Here is a 25,728-nt window from a genome sequence, read left to right on the forward strand (position 1 = left end):
TCTGCTCCGTTTTAAACTCGCAGGGAATTTCTTCAGTAATCTTTAGCCAGACGAGGACGTGTCGAAATCGGGCTGGAAATTGCTTAATTTTGCAGAGCTTGTGGCTTTTTTCCCCAGAGCAATTGTACAATAGCATTTCTGAAAATGACTATGAAAGAGCTCGTGTCTGTTGCGTTGATGCCAGTACAGAGTTATTATTCAGGGTGCGTGTTGCTTCGCGTGATTCACAGGATGGGTGGACCGGCAGACTCACAAACTGCTGCACGGGACAAAACCTGGCTCTGTGCTCCACTGGGGTGTCCTTGACATGAAAAGCGCGCAAAGACAGCGAAGATGACAAGACATTAATGACGCGTCACGCTGTGGTGGAGGGCATGTGGAGGAGTTGGGGGGCAGAATTGGTTATCTGATGCAATCGTGGTGTAACCCCACTAGTGTTATTCTTCAGCACTGTTGCCATATAACGCACCTCCACTGGGTGGACCTACATGTGAGAGTGAATGATGAGTCCAAGACTAACAAGTGTAGAATGCCCGTAAAATGCCCATTTCCCACTAAATAAAACCCTTTACATGTTTTCACGGAGCTATTTGTTAGGAATATCAAGCATCCGCTCTTATTGCATTACTAATTAGAAACGCGTTCCTTTTCTCTGTGAATTGGTTCAAACTGTCTTGTTTCGCCTTTTGTTTCAAAATCTGTCAAATCCCCGATAAATTGCCTAATAAATATAATATTTCAATGTGAAAACGGGGGATACAAAGCTCCGACAGGCACCATTTTGGCTCTGTTCAGGCGTTTTTATTTTCTAGCGACGAGCGTTAAACCAGCATGGATTAAACAAGATACCCGGTGGCGCAGTTTCAAAATGAAAGCTCCGGAGGCCTTAACATGTGTTGTGTTCACACAGTTCTCCATTGTTTATTTATCTGTACACACTGCTTACATATTTAAGATAAATAATTACTTGTTTATGTATTTCATAACAATTTTGCAATGTTAACTCGCACCGCTTTGTTCACACATTTCTGCATTCTAGTAGATATTTACTTTTTGTAAGTACCGTTCTTGTTTTTATTTCATCGTTGCTTTTGGCAATTTCAATGCATGTTTCCCATACCAATGAAGCCCCTTTAAATTGAATTGAATTGAACTGAAATAGCGTCTACGATGAGGTGACCTTTACTTTTTCAAACACGAGCTGTAGACTTCCTGTTGCACGCCGGCTAACCTGACTCATCTCAGACCGACTTCCCACCTCAGACGGAGCAACAGCGCCCTCTGGTGGTTGGGCCCGGCAGAGCCAACATGTCGGCCCAGACTGGTCCTGATGCTGCGAGGATGCAGAAAGCAGCGATATGAGAGGATATATGTATGTAAAGCGTGCCAGGCCCTTCTTATCCTGGCGCAGTCTCTGTGGCGCAATGGAATAGCGCGCTGGACTTCTAATCCAGAGGCTCCGGGTTCGAGTCCCGGCAGAGATGAGTCACTCTGTGTGCCACACGGCAGACCTGCGGTCATTTTTGTCCGTTGGAAAAGATGATATTGTTTTGGTTGCAGATTATTATGCTGTAATAGTCGTTCCTCACTATCTGAGCAATAATATGGCTTGTAGTGAACAGATAAGCACACGGACCCATCATCCTCCTCCTTCCATGCACGTGAAGTCAAGTCTTTTGTTCTCTTTTGGTAAATTTACACTAGCTATGAACAAATTGCGAGTATATATTAAGTCCATTTCGGCGATTCGGTGTACTCATATGAGCACGATTTTTTTCTTTACTGATACCATTGTCTTATTGGGGCACATCTACGTTTTATCTCTATTTGTATTATAGGCTACATTTGATTTTACCTGGCTTTAAAATAAAATAAATATTGTTTTATCTTTATTCTGCTTTTTGGGCTCGTTTTCTGCAGAAAAAGGAGTTATAACATGTTAAAGGGAGTAACATGGCTAACGGGATAAAATGATCTTGTTCAAAAACCCTTGGAATTTGACAGTAGCCTGTGGCAATTATCACAATTACAATCATAGTATTGGAATTAAACTTTTACACACACATACACACAAACAAAAATGAATTACAAAACATTACAGACTCTACACTATATATATCCGTGAACCATTCGCAACACGTGCACATATGAATTATTGCTTTTAGTCATCTTCTGCATTTGCAGCCCCTCCGGAGGGCTCTTGTCAGGCAGTAAAGGTGGACACAAACCACAATATTCTGGGAACAAAAAAGGTGAATATATCTGGTGTGTGCGCATGCGCAGATATTTGTGGAACAGTGTTCCAGTTGCGCTTGGGGCACATGCAGGGGTCGTGTTTGGTCGATGACGCGAGGGGGCGCTCCAGTACCAGCGTAAGTCCCTCTCCACTGGACTGAGACGGGACGAAACCGGCTCACTGTGCAGACCAGTGACGGCTACGGTCTCGCGCAGGACCATCACCAAAATCTGTAGCCTACATTATGTGACAGGAATGAGGACACGGTCCTTTTATTCATCATGTGTTGCTTCACAGTGACATCACTGCCTTTTCCCTCTAAATATTATTATTCTAGGAAGGAATAGTGTCCGTGAATATCCGCACAGTACTTTTGGCCTCATAACTCCAAGCATCTCCTTTTAATATTAATTTGACCTTAAAGCTCCGTGTGACATCATGATACTATGACATGCTCAGTTATGTTCAGTAACAGCTGACCTCATTCATGCTATCTTCTGATGTATTATATCTCTATATATTTATCTTTTAAGTGTGACGTCTGCATTATTCTTAAATAAAAATGATTTAAAAAAAACTAGGTGGATACAGATGTGGAGGTAAGTTACTGTGTCTAGAATGACACCACCACCTAATGAAACACTGTGAACAACAGAACTCAAAGCAGTCCCGACAACAGAAAATGTGTCAAAAATGATTATGCCCCTCTAAGCTGGTTTATTTCTCTTTTTTTTTCGTAATGTATTCTTTTGCCGGTGTTGGCCTGTGCAAGATCCAGAGGGAGAGAAAAAAGGGGGCAGTGCTGTGGTGCTGCTGACGTGAGAGAGAGAGAGCGAGAGAGAGAGAGAGAGAGAGGGAGAGGGAGAGAGAGAGAGAGAGAGGGAGAGGGAGAGAGAGAGAGGTAGAGAGAGAGAGAGATCGTGAGTGTGTGAGAGAGAGAGAGAGAGAGAGAGAGAGGAATGCCCCGTTAATGAGAGTATGACGTCAAGTCAGAGAGATTACAGCGAGGACAAAACCGGAAGTAGCGTGTTGTCGCATTGTGTGAACTTTTATTTTATTCTGATTTGTCAGTGAATGTCAAAAAATGTTTTTGAACTTTCTTATTGTTTAAAAAGAAGACCTTGTCGATGTACATCCTTATATTTATAGGTGTTAAATTAGAGTATTATGATTGGGGGATATATATTTTCCCAGTATAATTATTGAATTATAAAAAATATTTAGCAAACTTTTCCACCATACTTTTAGATGAATAAAAGCACAATCTCTAAATATAAGAGTTACCAGCTATGAATCCCTCAATGTTTCCTAAAAAAGCTCAGAATAAAGACAATTATTAGAAGAGTGGTGGGGTTAGAGGAGGCTACAGCGTGCACATAGTCATGCTTATACTTCTGAAGAAAATGGGTTCAGGACAAAAACTCTGCAGGGTTTATTTTGAAGGAAAAGCTTTTTTTATTTTTTAGGAATAAAAACATTCTATATGACAGTGGCACTTAGAAGAGGAATCACCTTACATACGTAGAGGGTTGTACAGGACTATGCAGTAAATGAAACATCAAACACAATACACACTGTGAATATGATCTAGAACGAATCTATCATGTGTTTATTATATGAATAATACTTTTATTGATAGTTTGTTCGATATATTATTGACTGATTACAATTCTTCACAATTCTCTAGCAATGTCGTAACCGTCCTGTTCAAGAGGGATTTTATTTTGAAGAGAATGACCGACGGTTTCCGGTGTCACCACTGCTAGCTTACCGCGTCCGCGTAGAGTAGAAAACGGACTGTCGCTGGAGAGCGAAGAAGAGGAGAGAGGCGAGAAAAAGCAGTGAAATGGTGTAAAACCCGAGCAAGTCCAAGCCGAGTCAGGGGACACACGAGGAGCGACGACGCAGGAGGATTATTTTTCAAAGCATAATTACTATTAAAGTCAGTAAACTCCCGCTTTTTGATGCTGTCCTCACGGAGGTTTGAGCCAATAACGGACTTATTGGTCGGCTGAACCATGCAGAGGCTGCTGCTCCTGAGTTTGGTGTTGAGTTTTCAAACTGGTAAGGCTGCGTTTCTCTCTTTTTAGCGCATAACACGGCGAGTAATGTTTGACTGTAATGTTGTGTGAAACTACAGAGGCTTTAACACAGAGAGAGCCCTCCATTTGTATTGCTTCACAAGTGTGTCTTTTGTCGGGGAGATAAAAGGAGGACAGGCACATAACGTGATTTCATAGCATTCCCATATGAGCCGCAGCAATGGATCACCTTAGGCGTGTGTGTGTGCGCGTGTCCGTGCACGTGCGGTATCGTGTGAGCGCGCTCACGCGTGCGACAGCGTGTCCGCACCGCAGCAATGGCTCACCACACATTTTATTTTATTTTTTTTTTACCAATCATTGTCTCGCGCCGCTGTCTGCACGCGTGTGCGAATACACGCGTTCGATTGCGCGCGCGTGCGTCCAACTTGAACATGACTGGCGCGTGCTCGCCCACCGGCCTGAGTGACCTTTTGCACATGACAAACCCCTCAGTGGCGTTATTGAGGACGCCGTGGACGTGACGGGAATGACAGTGATTGACCAGCGCTGCTCTACATGCCAGCAGCATCTGAATGGCTTGTCAGTCAATGAGACCACTTCCACCAGCCCCTGTAGTGATCCTGTAGTGAAAGACAGCTTGTATAGCTATCCCCCCCCCCCCCACACACACACACACCACCCACTCTGATGCTCCTGTCCTTGTGTCGTACCTGTGTGCTTGACACAAAGCCCATGTTCACCCTCTCTGTGCATTCCACGATGGCACAATGAGGCGTGTGCACTTAGCAGCAGCAGCACCCATGCATCTGCTCCCCCTTCCATACCTGTAGGGTACCAGGTAGGCTATTGGCTTATGATAATCACCGCTGTAGCCGAGTTGCTGGGAGACGGGAGGTTGAAGGAGGAGGAGGAGGAGGAGGAGAGGATGGTTGTAATTTCTATAAGCTACCTGTTTGATCGAGGCATATCTGTGTCGTCGTGGACGCGCTTCCACGGCAAACCTCCCTTTCCCCCCTATTGTCTACCTTGGCTGACCGGGAGCGTGCACGGCTGGCCGGCTGGCCACTTCATCATAGGTAGGGGGCGTGTTCGGGGAAGGGAAGGTATGGGAAAGGGATGATGTCACCGTGTCTGCCAGGCTTTGTATCGCTCAGCCAGGCTCGCCGTGCTCAGCATCCACCCATGGTGTGCTGTTGAGGGTTCACGCAAGCACGCCGCAATCTTTCTACAGCGAGGAGCAGGCTCCTTTTCATTGAACCAAGCAGGCGCTCCTCGAATCCACGTATGACACAATCTGGTAATATGTCGGCAGAGCACGCAAACACCCCCCCCCCCCTGCTCTCTCCACAGAGACCCCTCACTACTGTCACATGCTGTTGCCCTGTTTGTCCACTCATAAACCGTTCAGTCCACATGACTAGCTCAGTGACACATGCGGACGTGCATAAACACACACAGCCACACACACACACACACACACACACACACACACACACACACACACACACACACACATAAACACAGCCTTATTTGCATGTGGAGCCATGTGCCCTATTGTCTGCTGTAGAACCGTTACAACTGTAAAGTCCATTATTGCTCCGCGTTGGGCTCTCGAGCACAAAGACGTTTGCTCTCGAAGGCTTTCCCGAAGGCAAGATTAGCAGGCTGCGTTATGTTCAGTGCGATGTAAAATGGTGTAGTAAATGTTGCACTGTGCTTTTTAAAAACAAAAACAAGAGAGGAGTACACATTACCCAGAGAGAGAGAGCTGGAGTTAATATCGCCTTTAAAAGAGATGACACTCGTCTTTAGGTTTTGGGAGCATTTTTCTTCAGAGCACCCAGACTCTTATCTTTTCATTAGACAAGTAAAACATTATTTCATGGCCTGCAATTTGCACACATGTAATTGCCTACTAGTGCTAATGATTGGATGGTTATTAGTCAAGCGGCTAATTAAAGCTTTGGTGAATCACAAGTTATTTAGATTCAGTACATCTAGCTGCACCACCGGTGTGATTGATTCAGTGTCCCGGCCTTGTATCTACATACCAGCCTGGTAACACGTCCACCATTAATGCAGCTGTTTAATGTTACTGCATAATCAATCATCGCAAACGCACGCCTTTAACTTCCTAATGAGCAGGAGAGCCTTGATGCTTGGACTTGCAGCACTGCACCTACGGATGGGGGGGGGGGCACGGGGCTCAAATGCTGACTCGGACAAAGGCTCCGGTGCAGGTGTGCCGTGTGTCAGCCTCCGTCCCTTTGTGTGGACGGAGGCCCTGAATCACAGACCTCAGACGGATTCCTGTGTTGTGAGCAGCGGAGAAAATATTCAGAGATATTGCTGGAGTCAGACAGATTAGAGAGTGTGTGTGTGTGTGTGTGTGTGTGTGTGGGGGGGGGGGGGCTTCTACGCTCAAGGCTGGTTTGATCAGCGAGCTTGTGGTCACTGCTGATGTTAATGTCTCAAAGTGGGCTGTAACAGTTCAAATAACATGAAGAATTAGCAAAGCCTCATAAAGAATCCAGCACGATACTAAAACACTCTGTTAAAACTGCTGATTTACAACATTTGAGGCATTCCTGCCAGTAATTCTCTGTGACATTCTCGTCTAAATAAGTTCAGAATTTTCCACTCTCGGTATCTGATTCATATACAGTGACTCTAGAGACTGCTGGTACATGAAATCTCTGTTTTTCCTCCATTTTCTGGGCAAACAAATCCTCTGTTACGCAGCAAGTGATGTGTTTTAATGTATTCACGATGAATAAAAGAACTGAGTAGTTAGCTCGAGCTAATCTCAGAATAACCAGACCCCCGTTTCATTACACTCGTGCAGGTCTGGAGAAATTCAAACACTGTGTTGGTTCTAGAAGGATGGGGGGGGGGGGGGGGGGGGCTGTAATAACCACTAAAGCTGCACTTGGGTGGACTGGTTCCTGCTCATTTAACGGCTGTGAGAGATTTGAACATGAGCCGTCGTGTCTGCTACTGTGGCTGATGAAGAGGGAAAAAAAGTGCCACCTACAGAAACTCCCAACTTGTCAACGTCCTCCTGCGATGGAGCTCATGGATTATCACTTATAGAATTATTTACAGCTCCATGAACCCCTCTGAAAGCGCTCTGCCGTGGCTTCAAGGCCAGCCAACCATTTTGTGGCGCTATGGTGAACCCTCTCCGGCTCAGAGTGGAGATCTGGAATGACACATGTAGCGAGGCAGAAGTCTGTTTTAAATTTTGATCCCAGCGTGAGCGAGATGTGGCTCCGGAGCATCCTACTGTTGATACGCGAAGACGGGTCACGGTTCTTTTACGGGATTCCGAATGAAGCCTATTTGCCGAAAAAAGCATCCCTAATTGACATCAGCCACTGAAGGCGATCGCTGTGATGTCACGATGTACGTCCACGCCTGTTGTTGCTCATTGAGCTCCGTTCAATCAACACATTCTTGGCACTTGTGTCGCGGCGGGTGTTCCTCGGTGTGTGACGTGGTGATTGCTGCCCCCCCCCCCCCCCCAGCTGATGTGTTTGTCTCAGGGCATTCCTCTGGCCACGAGGGTCCCAGAATGCTTCTTGAAGTGGCGCTTGGAGGAAAAAGAATCAGCTTGCAGTGAAAACCTGAAGAATGTAGTCAGATAGCTTCATTATCAAACTTGTGGTCAGAGAGGTATTCAATCAAAAACTGAGCAGCTACATGGATGTTTCTCAAGTGAAGCCTCAGGATTTAAAGGCCCCATAACCTGATCGTGTTTGACAGGCCGGGGGCATCCGAGTTATAAAAAGACAGAGGGGAGAAAAAAACACACATTCCCTTAAAACGCTTCTTTATGCAGAGTCCCCCGAGCAAGAGAGGAACACTTTATCACATCTGACTGAATCTATTGGCCTTGTTTTCACAAACTGCACGGCCACATTCTGCAGCGAGGACCAATTTGGGGTGATGGCCAAGGGGTGGGGCGGGTTACAAAAGTTGTTTTGGGGGGGGAGAAGTGTGAGAGAAGGAGGGGGGGACAAAGAGGGGTAGTCTTGCGGGCAGGTGGGTGAAGCCTGATGGAGAGTGATTAGACTTTTTTTGGGGGGGGTTTGTTTAAAAGGTGGTGAGGTGGTGGGGGGGGGGGGGGGGGTGAAGACGGTATTGTAGTGTAGGGAGGAGGGCGTGCTGGATGAAAAGAAAAGCGAGCCGGCAGAGAGGGACGAGGACGACGGAGGAGGAGGAGGAGGAGGAGGAGGAGGAGGAGGAGGAGGAGGAGGAGTGGTCGGGAGGCCAGCGGCTGAGAGAAAGGCACCATTACTCAGGCCTGACTGCTCCCTCAGTGGGGACAGTGAAGCTGCTCATTCAGACAGAATATGGCCGAGGCCGGTTCAAAGGCTACATTTGCGCTGGAATCTGGAGTGATTGAACCCACGTCTGAGGGCCCAGCCGAGCCCCCCCCCCCTGCCCCGTCCCCGCCGAGGTTAATTGGCTTTAATCGGCGTCGCTGTTCACTTTCTTCTTCGCTTCCTTGCCTTTCTCTCCCAAACATGAGCCCTTTTCTGCTCACCAAAGTTCATTCTTTCTCCCTCTCTGTCCCCTCCTGGACTTTTTTTTTTTTTTTCAATCCGACTCCCCCCCCCTCTCACCATTACTTCTCCTTCTCTTTCCAACTCCCCCTTTCTCTCTCTCTCTCTCTCTCTCTCTCTCTCTTCCTCTCTAATAAGTTCCAGATGTGGTTCTTGCATTCCTCTGGTCGGTGGAGAGAGAAAGAGAAGAAGGGGAGGGGGAGGTATGAGTGGAGGGGAGGCGGTGGGGGAGGGGACAGGAGGAGAGGCACATGAATTAAAACAGGGAGCGCATGATGAGGAAGAGGAGCCCATGTACTGTAACACACACACACACAAACGTGCACTTTAAAAACATGCACGCACACAAGCTGAGGGGGGGGAGAATGGGTGCATTTTTGTTGAATGTGTGTTTAAGGGGATGGGGGAGGGGGGATGTCGGTCCTGTAACCTCAAAAGTTTTGGGACATTCTCCTCCTCCTCCTCTGTCTCTCCCCCCCCCCCCGTCCTCCCCCTCGCCCCCTCCCTCCGCAGGAATGTGGCTGACGCTGATGATGTCACTTCATTTCTCCGCTCTCCCAGTTTTTCGGCTCCTCTACAGGGACAGAGAGGGAGAGATTCGACTTTGCTCCATCCATCTTCCCTTTGCGATAACAACATTAGGGTCAGCCGTCCAGCTACATCGGTTACCACAGTACGTGTAACACAACAGCCTGCGGGCTAGATTGCTGCAAATAATGAGTGAGCCATCTCTTTGCGGTAATAATCTGGAAATCCAGTCATTAAAAGCCTCGTTATTCAGATGCATTATTTTGTCAAAGACTAATGCCATGCCCTCGAGGCTCACCTGAACTCCACATCAGGCTTCACCCGGTTTACATCTTGTCATTAGAAGTTGATGGAAGATGTTCTACATGAGACTATGTGGACCGTGGACATTAATGTGCAGCTGTAACAGGCTCCGCTCTTCGTCTCTCTTTTGGAACCTGGCTGCATGGATTCGCTCCCATTCAGCCAGTTAGTGAAGCTTATTATTAGTGAGCTTCCAGCGCTGGCGTTGGGTGATAGGTCGGGGCTCTGTGCGGGCCGGTCCGGTTCTTCCACACCAAACTGGGGAAAACCAATTTGGCTTTGTGCATAAGGGTCGTTGTCATGTTGAAACAGGAAAGGGACAAAAGTGTCGACACAAAGTTGGAAGCGCACTGTTGCCTAAGATAATACTCTATATTAACTCATGATCAAGATATATCATGAGAGAGTATTTCAAGCCTAAAAAGACTTGAAACGGTGGAGAACCACTGTATTAGACGAGTTGTATTTTTTCTAATGTTATCCCAAGGCTTTAAAATGTAGAATTCTACCATACTGCACCCAGATCTACTATCACCCCTCTCACTTTGCTCTCCAGGCCTTAAGTGTGTTTCCTATCAACAAAGAAGCCTCTTCTCCAAAGCCCCAGAATGTGGTGGCGATGTTGGCGATGTTGGCGAGGGGCTCTGTATGAATATTACTTTGCTCTCGGAGGTCAAGGCCCGGGGCTTTTATTGGATGGTTTGTGACAGATGACATTGCAAGAAGCTACAGCACATACCAATAAAATTAGATTACACGGGATTGAATTAAAGCAGACCTTGGAGGAGGTGATTTATCGACGGGACGCCGCTTGTAAAATAGTCCGGCTGCTGGATGCCATTACCGTGCCGCCGAATCGGCAGACCATCTGAGAGCTGTCACAGCCGATGGCGCGGATGTTTACGTGCTGTCGTGTGGCGTGTGGAGGCAGAGTGGCCTCAGGAATGGGTCGCTGGCCCCAAATCAATGGGGCGACCACTGCCTTGAATCCTTGATTCATCAGGATATCGATTGTGCCGGTTGAATTCTGCGGCCGACCCCCCCCTTGCTGCAGAGTAGCAGCCTGATCTGCATCCTCTTGTTCGAGCTTATCCAGAGGAGCTATTGTTAGGTCTGGTCACCCTTGGTTGCAGCAGTATTCTTTGTCTCGTGGATTACCAGCGACGGGCCGGCTCTCCAGCGCTTCAGCATATTCATGTGCCCGTAATGTGTCAGACGCCTCGTCCACGAATTATCATATCACCCACCACTGATCCTGGGGTTGCCATGGCCACTGTGTCATTGTGTCAGTGGTCCTCACTGGCTGTAGCTATGGTAACGATGTCTGTAACAGGGGTTTGGTACAAATAAAGCTCTTCAGATGTGAAACACACACACACACACACACACACACACACACACACGCACACACACACACCTAGACAGGAGCATGTGCGGCTCTCGTGCACACGGCACTATCAAAAAGGACAAAAGCGCCGGAATAATTTGCCTCCCGCCATTTCCAAATAAACTGTTTCCACAGCAACCATTTTGATAGTAATGGAGAGAAGGAACGAGAGGGAGGAGTGATGGAGGGAAAGGTAGCCCAGGAAAGGGAGCAAGGCTGTAGGTGGAGGGGAGAGAAGGAGGATTGATCACTTCTAAGTAGATGCCTGCCAGACAAAGGGAAGTGAATGGGGAGTGAGAAGGGGGCAAGGCCACAAAGGAGACGGAGAAAGAGAGAGGTCGCTGACTGCTAGTAAGGGGGAGGACGGCAAGGTGAGGTGACAGAGGAAGGGAGCGAGCAGGCAGACAATGCGGCAAACAAAGGAAGGAGTCTGTGTCTCTCTCTCTCTCTCTGGAGCTTTCGCCCCTCTCGGCCCTGATCTTCCCTCCTCCAGGAGTCACCTTTGTGTTTGAGTGACACGGTGTCAGCGGACTCAGCGGGACGCCGCCATTCACTCCCCCGCTCCCCTCCATCTCGCCATGGCGACGGGTTATTATGGCCGTCCTGCCAGGCGGCCATGTTGTTGAGAGAAGGCACAGGTGGTAGAGTTCCCACAGCCGGGTGAATAGAGGGAGAAGCTGCATGCGCTCACGCACTACATGTGTAGACGTGAGAGCTGAGAGGACGGGTCGATTTATTGATTAGTTGGCTGACAGAACATTAATTTACAGCAATAATTGAGGGTGTATTTGGGCTTTGGGTTGTTAGTTGGACAACCTTCTGAAATATGAAGCCAATGCGGAAGTGCCTTAAACTTGCATTCTTTCTATTTCTTTTTTTTTTCTGATTGCAAAAATAAGTCCGATTGTATAGAAGTCTCTGACTCTACTTCTCATCTGATTTATTACCTCGGTAAACATTGTGAACATGACGTTTAAAGCCTTCTTAATTACAACATGATCATCATTTAGTTAATGATTTAGACCATAAAGCAGGGTATGCTTTAGGGCGGGGCTACACAGTGATTGACAGGTCTGACTCCGGTCTGGGAGTTGTCCGTGTTTTCTTCTTAGAGCTTTAAGTGTTTTCAGTTCAGGGAAGTTATTTGTTATTTGTCGCCTTAAAAATGTCTCATTCAGCAATGCGTTGTACGTAGCTCCGCCCTCTCGTGTCACTTCTGGTTGCAAGATGGCGACGGCAAAAGTGACGAACTCTTGGCTTCAAAAACCGTAGACCGCAGACCAATGGGTAACGTCCCGGTGACCACATCCACTTCCACACACGGTTCGATGATGTCATCTTTTTGCAGACTGGAGGTGAATCAATAATGCAGTCATAAAAATGAGCACACTGGGAAAAAAGGCCACTTAGTTCAAAAGTAAGTAAAAAATGCAATGAATACAGGGTGTTTAAATTAATGCAATTACAATTTTTAATTTAAAAAAGAAATCTGTTCATGGAACAAGGGAAAATTAGCTTGGTAATAAGAAATAAGATGTAATATTTAGCCTTTCAAGATAAAAAGAGATCTTGAAATTAGCTGTGAAAGCTAATTTTGAGCTATTCTTCATTATTAGTGTTGTCATAATAAGCCTGTAGTTCTCAGTATAGTAAGAAGTGTTTTCACTTAACAAGACGTTGACGATGCATTGTCTCAAAACAAGTCCCTATAGCTCATTGTTGCTGGTTATTTTAAGTGTTATGAGCTATTTTGACAAGTAATTATACTTTGGATTTACTTACTTATACTTAAGATTTGACGTTTTTTTGAGTGCATTACCTGCACGTCTAGAGAAGTTACATAATAGTGCCTACATCATCATAAAAATATATGTAGGCTACGTGCATTAATAATGCATGTATACAATTACAATGCACATTGCTGTACTTCTTCAGATCCTCACATTTTCGGGTCAGCTCTTTAGGAAAACAAACACTGAGGGAGAACTCCAGCAGACACACGGCACCGACTGACTGACTGACGGACTGACACCTCGACGTATGTACAGTCATGTGCAGAAAGCAGGGAGGGCCAAGTCAGTGCCGCATGACTCCTGTGGCTGCAACTTTGTCCTGAAACAATGATGTCATCCTCCCCCGTTACACTCCAGCGCTCTGTGTCTGTGGACCTCGCCGTCTCTTTGTTCCCCCTAGTCCTGCATCTCATTTCCCAGCAGCCCCTCCGTAACACCAACACATCGGCATCACGCGGCGGCGATATGGAATTACACAGATAACAAAATCAATTTGGAGCGGATTGACTAACGGTGGAGCGAGTGGGCTGGGGGGGGGGTGCTGAAAGAGAGAAATAATGAGAGACCAGTGCGGTATTAATTGGATAGGTAGAGGGAGGATGAGGTCATTGAAAGATGTGTTTTTCAGAAAAATGGGTGTACCGAGCGCTGGGGAGGATTTCATCAGACACACAGATGCACATACGCAGACACGCTCGTACAGAAAACTTTTCTTTTTTTTTTTTGGGGCAGTTACTTTCCACGTCAGCTGTTGCTATGGCGACGCAAGTCTGTGATCCAGCCGAAGCGCGGGATTGGCTGGAGAGGAGCGAGGGAGAGGTAGGCAGGGAGGGACTTCGTTGGAGGGGTACAGAGGGGTACGGGGAGGGCGCCAGACACAAAGATAATTACATCGATGCATAACAATCCATACAAATGCCATTTGCTTTAATAGCATCTGATTTAATGAGACCGAATGCCATCAGTGAACCTTTCCCAGAACCCTCGGCTGCACGGCATCACTTCCAACCTCGCCCCCTGTCCCACAGACTCTGGGTTTAGATGCTGTTCAGCAAGCTTTGACATTCACCACCTACCAGCGGGGTGTGTGCCAAATCAAGAAACGCAGGGTACATGAGCAGCACACTTACTAAAAATAGCTCCAAACATCTTCGCGTGCGTAGACCCTTTCAGTCATTTTCGGCAACAAATTGACGGTTCATTACCTTGCTATTAAAACACCATCGTACGGCGCGAGAGGTGCTCTTGGGCTAAATTGCTGTGGTGGTTCACACTATGGCGGCGTGTGTGGCCGTGCTCTTGGTGAGTCACCCGGGCCGTGCTGTGCGTGCTCGCCTTTGGCTTTGCGTCGGCTTTGACAAACCGAAGTCGGTGTCACGGTGTCTGCAGGGGCTGTTGTCCTAGGCCCCAGTTTAATCCTAATCCCTTTCCAAACTTTGACTAGGGCTGCATTTAATCCTAGACTAAACTGAGAACCATTCCCAACGGAGCCGGAGATGCTCCGCCGCGACGAGTCGTGGTGTAATCCATGTTCAGGAAACCGCCTCTACGTGTCGATTATATGTTTGTGGTTGTGTTTGTGTGTGTGTGTGTGTTGGTTAGCCCATGTGGTGAAGGTTAGGTCATCTGCGCTGCCTGTTTTTGTTTGTGTGTGTGTGTGGGTGTGTTGGTGTGCATGTGGTCATGGTCGCAGCTCTATGTGGCCGTGGTCTTTGTGTGGACAGGGTGCTCGGAGGCTCCCGGTGGTGTCTTGGGGGATCAGTGACTCAAGGAAATCAGGACACACTCTAAATTTGTCACTGCAGCATAACCCACATAATGAAAGAACACAAGCTCCCTCACACACACTCGCTTGTCTTAGCTTTGCTCTGGCTGCTCTCTGCGCGAAGATTTCCTTCCTTAAACACACACACACACACGCACATACACTCGTGTTGACAAGTGTTAAACTGGGTAATATGGAAATCAGAAGGCGATGAGCACATGTTTAAATGAGTCAGTGTTTTCAGTCCTCAGCCTTTGCATGGGTGTTTTTCTCCTCTGCAGATTGTGTAGCCCACACTCAGGAGTGTTCAGTTTGGATTATGTTTGTGGTTTACTGAGGCAGTTGAGGGAATACCTCCAGCTAGCGTATCTGAGGTGGTGGAGGAAAGGATTTGCTTGCCCTCAGGCTGTTGTCAAGGTTGCGTGGTAGTTTAAACCCAGCTCAACTCGCTTTACACCCATGTATATGTGAGAAAAAGGCTTTTCTTGCTTTTTAAGACAGTATAAATCCTCAGTAATTAGTGTCAGACGGATGAGTTTTGGTAGATTAGGGTGCATACGGGAAATTGAAAGAAATCACACTGTCTAGAATTACCTTTTGTTTATGTCAGTCTAAATATCTTACTGATTATACATTCTCCACCTTAGTTAAATAACCTCTACATCACTGCTGCACGTGCTCCAATGGGCTGAGATGAGCAGCATCCCTTCTGCTCTGTCTGGAGGAGGTGGAGCGTCACACACCTCCTAAAGATAGAGCGATATAATAAATATGTTTTATACATTTACAGTGCATCCCGTGACTACTTTTATGTGAGAGGGGGTCACACATAATAACAAACATGCAGAGAATTCTGTGGTCCCTCTCAGATCTATGGAGCGTTTTAGCACCCTTCAGCTCATTATTTAGTTTTTTACAGCCTGCTACTTGTTTTCAGCAGCAGTAGCAGGCAGGCAGTGAAAAACACTCAGACAAACCCACTGCACACGAGCTCCCCATCACCAAATGGCAGAAAGGCAAATTTAGCAACTATCTGGGGAGCATGTTAGTGAAGCATTTCAACAGCCAAAGAGCCACAAAATGTAAAAAAAAAAGGAAATATTTGTACACCGATTTACTCTAATAAACAGACAAATACAACTGTGCACTTTCTGGTTTCACGTTCTTGGTCTTTCCCCCAACTAGGACTATCTTATTTGCCATTCCACTGTCGCAATAATGACCAACTCTGTTTTGGTGGAAATGAACCCTAGTTCATCTAGTTAGATGTAAGAAGCCTTTGCTGGCCTCTTTGTGCGATCGGGTTAAAAAAGAAAAATCTCCCAAAAAACAACAACTGCTGATATATTCAGCCAATACATTCGTCAGATATTCCCCAACCCTCGTGTTTTTCCAGCAAGCCATTGTAAATAAAAATGTTTTGAGACTTCACCTTGGGCTCTGAGAACTGGCTGGCTGACTGTGGTTGAAGCCAGACATTGTGATTTTTGGGGCCAGCTGAACCGGAGTACTGCTCGAGCTCTGACACAACTCAAACACAGCCGTCTTGATAGCCTCCGAAAACTTGGTTTGAAATCTTAAGTGTTTTTCTATAACGTTAATTATTCATGACCAAATGAGCAACAACACAATTTCACGTTCGGAAAATAATCCTGAAAGGGATAGTTTGTCTTTTTTGAAGTGGGGTTGTGTGAGGTACTTATCCAGAGTCAGTGTGTTACGTTGATGGAGTTTAGGAGAAACAGACAAAGCAGTGTACTGCTGTGGACGGGGGGGGGGGGGCAGCAGCAAAACTTATTTCAGACACCTAAAAAAAAAAATCAATATTAGTTTAAGTGCGTGCTATAGTTAGAATGTTTTCACCACTTAACGTTGCCGTCAAACAGGGAACGACAGCCTCCGTATGCGCTCCTGAGAGCCACCGGACTTGGTGGTTGCTGGCTGGTGAAAACTCGCATTCTTGTGGCGCCTCGTCAGTGTTTACAGTTGAAGTCTTTGCGAAGTATCTGACATGATTTTCCCAACTTTTCATCGCCAGTTGTTGTTGCTATGTTTGCTTTGTTTACCTTATTAATCCAGTTCATTTGGGTGATCCTCAGGGAGCAAATTAAGGGCCGCCCATTATTATTAATTCTGGTTCAGTGCTAAATTATTCTAGGTATGCATGCTGCAGAGCTCCATCTGCATCTGATTCCCTTTTCCCCGTGTATCCTCGCACATCTCCTTTATCCTCAGAATATTAATGTGCTGCACTGTCAGAAGCCATTGTTATGATTGGTAAGGAAATCTTTTTGCATGACTGGGTTCCTTTGTATTATACCTCCGCAAATCCCACCAAATCTGACATGATAGGGGGAGAGTGCATGTCTGTGTACGTGAGAGATAGGGACCGAGGGTCACGATGGGGGAGGTTGGGAGGTGGGCCGCAGAAGAGGCATATGGCAGTTGTTAAAAAATAGTGAGAGAGATGGGAACCTTCAGTAAAGCGCCGGAGGGCTCTGAGGGAGAAGTGTGAGGGAAGGAAAGGGGGGGGTGATAAAAAAAAGTGAAGAGGACAAGTGAGAAGGAGAGATGTAAATGGTAGGAGGTGAAGAAAAGGGAGTGAAGGGAAATGAAAAGTGAGAAAAGAGAGAGACGGGTGAACGGAGGGGACTGAGAAAGAAAGGGAGAGAGAAAGTGCTGGAGGGCTGATATTTAATGTGATAAATGAGTTGTGACAGTCCGCCTCTAACCCCCTACCAACCAGCGAGGAGGAGGAACACAGAAATAGAAAGCATTATGGGTAAAAGGACATGTACAGCATTATGCATGTATATAGAAAGGAGGAGGCGCGTACAGTACACACTGGTGGAGGAGAGGAAGAGGGAGAAATCAGTGCAGGCAAAAGGACATTCATAGACAGCATTATGGATGTTCAAAGTGGAGGAGGCGAGTGGGGGTGCATACATATCGAGGGAGAAGCAGAGAGTGAAGCAAAGCAATTTGGGTAAAGGACATACAACATTATAGAGAGAGAATAGAAGGAGAGAGGTAATGGCTGAGGAGGAGGAGGAGGTGTGTGTGTGTGTGTGTGTGTGGGGGGGGGGGTACTATGCAGCATTGGGTTCATGATCTACTGTACGAGATTCTTTGAAAATAACAAGTGGGAGAGGGGAGAGGAATGAAAGCCGGGGACAGAACGGAGAGAGAGAGAAACATTTTCGATGCGAGTCCTCCACAGTGACTGCCTCTCCTCTATTGTGCGGGTGTCACGTCGTCAAGGGACGGCTAATTACAACTTGTCATCGTACAGCGCGGAAACAATAGCACGGCGGCTTTTCCCCCGTTTCTTCCTCATTTCAGACGGTCGGTCGGTGGGCCATGGCTGGTCTGTCCGCTCTGGTGGTGGACTACAGACTGGAGGGAGAGAGAGAGAGGCCAGTAGACAATGAAAGCCACTGTAGTTTGGGTTGTGGAGTGGAAGCCTGGGAGATGACTCATAGGGAGGAATGAAGAAGGGGAGAAAGAGAGAGAGAGAGACGGGGGAGGGAGGGCCGGAGAGTTTTGAGGAAATAAAAGTCAGGAGCGAGAAGAGAAAGGGGTGCGAGAGACCCTATGGCTGAAGTTGCCTGTTTGATCCCCCAGCTCCTCTCTCCTGAGTCAGCGTTAACCACCTTCTTCGTCTTCTCTCTTCCTCTTTCTTCTTCTTCTCTAACTCTATTCTGATTTCCCCTTGTTTGACACCTCCGTCTTTCCGCGCCGCTCTTCGCTCGGTCGATGGCCGCAAGCCCAACGTGTGATCAAAGACGGCGTTCCATTTCTGCCGGGGAGGGAATGCAGTTCTCAATCAATTAACCATAAAAAACCCACAGACACAATAATATGCTATATATGCGGTTGGGCTGATGTTGCAGTAGCAAGTTGTGAAAATGAGAAAGTCCCTAACTTATCCCCACCCTTTCTCCCATTTCCCATCCTCTCTCTGTCTCTGCAGTGTGGACAGCGAGGTTCTCTCAGGAGCCGGCAGACCAGTCGGTGGTGCGGGGCCAGAGGGTGATCCTGTCCTGCGTTGTCTTCAACTACTCAGGCATTGTTCAGTGGACCAAGGATGGCCTGGCTCTGGGCATCGGAGAGGACCTCCGGGGTGAGACATCATACTCGGGCTCCCTTCACTCTGTTCAGCATGTGACTAAGATGCCTTTTTCCAAAAGCTGATGCTGATACTTTGGGATTGGAGCTGCTGATGGGCAAACATTTCTGAAGCTGTAGAATATTTTTTTTTTGGGGAATGTCTTGAGTTCTTTTTGGTTCTCGGCTCGCTCGTTACGCCACATTTCAGAGTGCCGAGGGGCGACACATGTTTAATGTATAAAGTTTGTGCTTACAGCGGCAATATTTGCAGTGCAGCGCTCCGGAATTGTGCTCAAACTGAAACTCAGGCCACGGAGGTCCCACACGTAACATTTATGAACTTCGCATTAAAACCGGACCTAATTTTAGACCCAGAAAAAAAATACAAATGCACAAGCACCACTGTTACACCATGCATGCCAACTATACTGTCCATACCCAGTGACTTGTATCCCAAGGCGTACCTCTGCAGTAACCAGGAACCAGACTACGACTCTACAGCCATGTTAGCAGATTTTAGCTTCAGGCTCATCAGCTGTTATGTTTGTTGTCACGATAACCACTAAACTACCGGCTATGATAGGCTGCACACGGCACGCTTTGCCTTGCCCTTGACTAAATATGTTTGTAGTTCCAGCTAGATTGAGACAGCAAGGTGACAAACTGTGCGCTTATTCAGGCTGATGTTAACTTTGGCCACCTTCCTCCGCACGTCTCATCCGATGTTAGATGGGGAACTCGATGCTTCCTTCGGGCACATTTGACTGATTGACACCCTTCAACTCGGCTGAGGAGCATCACATCATCAGTGGGCGACATCGACTAGCTAATAACTGTTGTGTAAAAGTATACCTATTTTTAATGAGAGGCCGATACATCAACCGATATGCATGTAGCCCTCATTCTATCGTGCAGCTGCCCTTCCTGTTCACTCCAGTTCGTCTTTGCATTTTTGTCCCTCGGGATGAACTTCCCAGTTTGATTTATTAAGTCTCCCGCCTGTCTGTGTGTCAACAACGATTTAAGACAGCGCTTGTCTGACTTTGACAAAACTTGGGGGAATGATGCATCTCATCGCTGCGTTGCAGATTCTTCTGGATTGCACTGATTAGCCCAAAGGGGGCCGTGCAATTACTGGTCAGAGCAAGTGGGCCCAATTTTAACTGATCGGTCCCGAGGGAGACGGCATCATTCGTGACATGCTGCTGCCTTGTGTTTTGTTGATATTGCTGTTGTTTTCTTGGAACTTTCTGCTTTAATATTCTGCTTTTTTTATGTATAGACTTTCCTCCCCTTTCCTTTTCTTTGCTTCCCACAGTATACTTTCCTTTCCTTTCTGTTTCTTCCATTCTCCTTCTCATCTACTGTATGTTATGATTTTGGCCTTTATTACCCTCTCCTCTCCTCTCCTCTCCTCTCCTCTCCTCTCTGTCATGCTATTCCTCTGCGACCTCCTCCTCTAAGCTCCCTCGCTCCTTTCCCTCCCTCTTGTTCTCCTTCTTTCGGCCGCCTCTGTTGCACTGAGCCCTCTCTCCTATTCTCCATTTAACTTCCCTACCATGTCTCTCTCCTCACCCTCATCTTGCTTGACACACTCTCAGTTCATGCTTCCTTTCTGTCATCCCTTCTGTCCCTTCTTTCCTCGTCTGTCCTGTCTCCATTCTTCCTGTCCCTCCCTCCCTTTCTTCTCCCTCCCTTTCTCTGAATCATATTGTTACTGTAATGGTCCAGTGCTTCAAGCCAAAGCTTTTAAATGAAAACGTGAATGAACACTGGCCACTTCGTGCACACGTACACACACACACACACACACACACACAGGCGTGTGTGTGTTTGTGTATGAGGCTCTGTCCCTCTGCCCCCCCCCCCCCCCCCCCCCCCACCCCCCCACCCCTAGTTCTCTGGGCTTTTCATACGCTTTCTCGCTCTCAACATTTCACATGCAAATGCACGTATATACAAAGCACACACACACACACGCGTGCAGAAGCAAGGACACACAAGGTTAGGCGAGCAGCCAGATCAATTCGGGCGCTGCACATGGAGACGACGTAGCGAATTTCACATGCGATCTACGTCTGGGCAGCAAACATGAATTCTGCACCACGGACTGGAGTCGATTTGAGTCCTCTAAAACGTTGCTGTCATAATGCATTCATCTTTTCCCCCTGCTGGTGAGAGAGAGCATGGATGCCACCTAACGGTGAGAATGTACAGCAGCGACACAGCTGGGCTGTGTGGCGGATGGGGGAAGGGAGAGGAAGGATCGGAGAGGCTGGGCTGCGTGTGTTCGATTGTGTGTGTGTGTGTGTGTGAGAATGAGTATGTTTGGACATGCCAGTGTGTTTGTGAATGTCGAGCGCATCAAGTGGCCATTCATGGTGTCATTTTGGCTCCATTCATGACACAAACTTGATGTTTACTTATCAGCACAAACTGCCACGTGCTGCCACGTTTTTTAGATATAAAAAGCCACCCAAGTCAGATATAAAAGTGGATCTAAAAGTTCTGTTCTGTTACTTGATGTGCCGTGTCTGTCTCTGTGTCCCAGCCTGGCCCAGGTACCGCGTGCTGCGCGTGCAGGAGTTGGGCCAGTACAACCTGGAGATCCTGTCCGCCGATCTGTCTGATGACTCCCTGTACGAGTGCCAGGCCCCTGATGCCGCCCTGAGGTCCAGGAGGGCCAAACTCACCGTCCTCAGTACGTTTGTGTGCCTGTGTGTCGGCGCACATGCCCATTGAAAGTATGTGAGACGTTTCTAAACACTCTCTTCTCCCGCCCCAGTCCCCCCAGACAACCCAGTTATCGATGGGGGTCCGGAGGTGTTGCTGAATGCGGGGGAGTCCTACAACCTGAGCTGCGTGTCTCGAGGGGCTAAACCGCCGTCTATGATCGAGTGGCTTAAAGATGGTCTGCCTGTGGACGGGGCTGCCAGTACCACTGTAAGTCAGTCACACTGAACACGCACATTCATGAAACATTTGTACAGTATTTGATCTGTGTTGTAGATGTTTGATCAATGCCTCTCTGCCCTCCGTCATGATCAGGAGGTGCTTCCAGACAGGAAGAGGGTGACCACACGTAGCTACCTGCCCATCCACCCTGTCGACTCCGACACTGGGAGGAACTACAGCTGTGTGGCCACCAACCTGGCTGTTCCCACCGGAAAAAGCACAACTGTCACCCTCAACGTTCACCGTAAGCAATGACATAGAACAGAGACGGAAGCTGATTCTAACTCAGGAAGTGTCGTTGCATTTGCAAAAAAACACAAGAAATGTTACGTCCCCATTGAAAGAAGAATGGGAACGTAATATATAATTACACTACCCTGCTTATTACCACGTACATGAGTATTTATTACATTTCAGACAAATTAAAAGCAACATGGCGTCATATTTTGAAACGTAAAACATCTGCCAGCCGCTGAATGTTTTATAGCTATTACTAAGTAATGCATGGCAGCCATTTTGCATCAAACTGTCCTCCAGATTGCAGCATATATTAGATGCAGTAAGGCTGCTGTTATGTGACTCTCTCTCTCTTTCCCTTCCAGATCCACCGACAGTGACCTTGTCCATTGAGCCTCGCTCTGTCCTGGAGGGGGACAGAGTCACCTTCACCTGCCAGGCTCACGCCAACCCTCCTATTATGGGCTACAGGTCTGCATCCACATACGAAGCACATTGTCATTCTCTTTTTGGTTTGAAAGGCTCTATTTACAGGATTCAGAGCGATAATATAACAGCAAAATAACTATTAGTAATGAGTAATGTCTACCTGAGCAGAGAAGGAAGTCACTCTCCCTCTGTGTGTTAATGCCTTGTTGTACCTGTTAGCACCGTTTGTTGCTAGCACTGTTAGCAGCTAGCCACCGGCCCAGCCGTCTCCATGTTGAGAGCCGTGTGGAGGCAACAGACTCGCTCTGAATTCCATATAAAGAATCTTTGATCTGTTTTTTGTTTCAAATGTCTGTGGTTTGTGTTTCTTCATTTTGAAAGGAGTGTGCATTCTTAAATCCACCTCCTGTGGCCAAAGGGAAAAAGACATTTTCATACGTGTCACATATGTTGTCCCAGGGTGTGTACATGTTTTCATGGTGTATAATATTTGAACCCCAGTTGGGCTAAGGGCGGCGTGGTGCTGCAGGGTGCCAGGGAGAGTGTGCTCACCACCAAGGCCGACCACTCCTTCTTCACCGAGCCCGTCTCCTGTCTGGTTTTCAACGCTGTGGGAAAGACCAACGTCAGCATCCTGGTGGACGTTCACTGTGAGTCACACAATACTCATCTCACCTTGTTAACTCGTCATGGCCCACTTCACTCGCTACAGTCTGGAGTCAGAGGATTAAAACACACCGTCGACGTGTTTCTTTTTTCCTCTGAGCAGCTTCTCCCCTTTAGTCCTCCTGCATTATTACCCGTTGCTGAACAAAGAACTGCTCTCTCTGTTTCTGTGTCTCCAGTCGGTCCAATTCTGTTGGTGGAGCCGCAGCCCAAAACAGTAGATGTTGACTCTGATGTCACCCTCAACTGCAAATGGGCTGGAAACCCTCCGCTCACACTCACCTGGTTCAAAAAGGGTTCCAACATGGTAAGAAGCTAAGAGCCCACGCTTCCCACTATTTTTACAGTTCACTCTATCTTCTCCCATCTTTCACTAATGCAGCCTGTCATTCAGTGTATCTGTCTGTCCGTACACCTAGATGTCTTTCTTCTCTTCTGCCCTGTCATGGCCTCTTTTTCTCATTTTCTTTTGAACTTAAGGTCAGATTACATTATAAATAAATTCAATGACTGTAATATATATATATATATATATATATATATATATATAACATCCACTGCGTACACCAGCCAGAAGCTAAAGTGATGGCTAATAGGTGTATGTGAACATTAATGTTTTTGCTCTGACTCACAATACAGTTAGAGTAAATGCAGCCTGCCTCATGGACTGACATGCACCGACGTCTATCTAATCAGTCTTGTTCAGGTCTCTCTCTCTCTCTCTCTCTCTCTCTCTCTCTCTCTCTCTCTCTCTCTCTCTCTCTCTCTCTCTCCCCCCCTCTCTCTCTCTCTCTAGGTGGTTTCATATTTAGCCGTAATTTTCCCACAGCTAATTTTCCAATAGATGTGGTTGCTAGGCAACTGCAAAACCTTTGTGATGTGCAAGTTTGTATTGTTAACCAGTTAGGGTCAGAGTAGTAGAACAAATATACTCAAATAAATATGCAACATAATCAGTTACACAAACAAAGGTAAATAGGGGGAGGTGCAATACATTCGCCTCTCTTCTACTTATGCCCATGTGGGCTTTTATTTTGGTAGTCCCCGTGTTTAGCAAATTTGTCTTGTTTATATTTGTGTCCTTTTTGGTTCACTCCCCCACAGGTTCTGAGTAACAGCAACCAGCTGTATCTGAAGTCGGTGAGCCAAGCGGATGCCGGCCAGTATGTATGTAAGGCCATCGTCCCACGGATCGGAGTAGGAGAGACCGAGGTCACGCTCACCGTCAACGGTCAGAGAACATCCACACAATTGAATGTTTCACTGCCTGTACATGAAAACCATGCACTCTCTAAAAGGGCAGCTTGTCAGTAATTGAAAAAATAAGTTGTGTAAGTCCAAAGTGGTGGGCATTTATTTTGAACGTAATTCAATTCACCTTGAACGGGCTTGGGAAGGTCAAAACACCAGGCGTGAATATGATGTTTGCCGTTTCTCGCATTTAAGAGTGATTTGTTTTATTTCTCTCTTTCCCATACACTCACATGTCCTCTCGTGTTTGATCAATGCAGGTCCCCCCATCATCTCCAGTGATCCAGTCCAGTATGCAGTGAAGGGGGAGAGAGGAGAGGTGAAATGCTACATAACCAGTACACCTCCTCCAGACAAGATTGTAAGTGAAAACATGAGAAAATGGGGAAAAAAGGAAACATTTCTGGCATCAAACCCACGATGATAAATGTCCACATTTTAGCCCGGAATCAATTATTCAGACAAAAGAATCTGACAAACTAGGAAACGCTTTGATCACATAGAGCATAAGGTTGTACCTTTTCAGTCTGACAGCGATTTGTCTTTCACTGTTACTGTACAGTCCTGTTCCTAAATGGCCCTCCTCCTGCACGGTAAATGCTTTTAGGCACTGTCCCCTTTTCTTTTTGAGCGGTGACTCACCCTCAAACTCTCACAGAATTTCCCTCCGTCCCGTCACATAAACAAACCAACACTAACACTAAGCCGCTCCACTTTTAGCTCCTGCGTCAGAAATCAGCCCAGATGCTTTCTCCACTCGGCCGTATCGCAGAGACGCAGTAGTAGTAGTTCCTCTGTGACGGATCCATCGTGACTCGCAGGGGCGCGCTCCTAATGCAGGCGGCGGAGGTTGGGACAGAAAAAGATTTATAAAATATAAAGGAGTGGAGAGGAACAGTTGTCCCAGTAAACGCCACAGCCAGGAGATTATCCTTCTCTGGAATAAGTGGGCAGATTATGGGAACATGTGGGTTTATGCATAATTAACTTCGCCTTAGTACAGTACTTCAATGCTGAATAATACAGCTGCTTTTAGTGGCTTTAAAATTGGAGACTGTTCAAGATTCGCACCAGCTCTGTCAACCTCACCCACCTCCACTTCAGTCTGCAGAAACATACAGGCGGTTGCCGGTTTTAGCAAGTCACGCACAACGTGTGATAACATGCGAGCCGTGTGAATGTATGGGGTCTTATTTCTGCCGTTCCGTCCTCCTTCCGACGTTGCTTTTTCAAGAACATTTTCAAACAAAGGCTGAGCAAAAAGAAAAAAGGTTTCATGTGTATTTCATCACTTCAGAGTGTTTATTGTCCATATATGTATCTGTGTAACTCAAACACTGTTTAGCTGTAAAATGATTTAAGTTTGCTCCATGATGTGTTAATGCTTTGGTGCTTTTACAAGAACAATTGTACGCGGACACATTTAATACGGCAGACTAACGTGTTCGTCTGTGT

General features: G+C 46.9%; 1 protein-coding gene across 1 annotated transcript in view; it reads left to right on the forward strand.

The window, feature by feature from the left end:
• Nucleotides 1-4,133: 4,133 nt before the first annotated feature.
• kirrel1a (kirre like nephrin family adhesion molecule 1a) overlaps nucleotides 4,134-25,728 on the forward strand; it is a 28,176-nt gene continuing 6,581 nt past the window's right edge. The window contains exons 1-10 of the mRNA XM_079185208.1: nucleotides 4,134-4,300; nucleotides 18,599-18,748; nucleotides 21,287-21,436; nucleotides 21,521-21,678; nucleotides 21,784-21,934; nucleotides 22,293-22,398; nucleotides 22,858-23,006; nucleotides 23,202-23,329; nucleotides 24,127-24,253; nucleotides 24,534-24,634. Coding sequence (XP_079041334.1) covers nucleotides 4,255-4,300; nucleotides 18,599-18,748; nucleotides 21,287-21,436; nucleotides 21,521-21,678; nucleotides 21,784-21,934; nucleotides 22,293-22,398; nucleotides 22,858-23,006; nucleotides 23,202-23,329; nucleotides 24,127-24,253; nucleotides 24,534-24,634 — 1,266 coding nt within the window. The 5' untranslated portion in view covers nucleotides 4,134-4,254. The remainder of the gene's footprint in view (nucleotides 4,301-18,598; nucleotides 18,749-21,286; nucleotides 21,437-21,520; nucleotides 21,679-21,783; nucleotides 21,935-22,292; nucleotides 22,399-22,857; nucleotides 23,007-23,201; nucleotides 23,330-24,126; nucleotides 24,254-24,533; nucleotides 24,635-25,728) is intronic.

This window comes from Pholis gunnellus (assembly GCF_910591455.1).
Source record: "Pholis gunnellus genome assembly, chromosome: 23".
In the NCBI taxonomy this organism is placed as follows: Eukaryota; Metazoa; Chordata; class Actinopteri; order Perciformes; family Pholidae; genus Pholis; species Pholis gunnellus.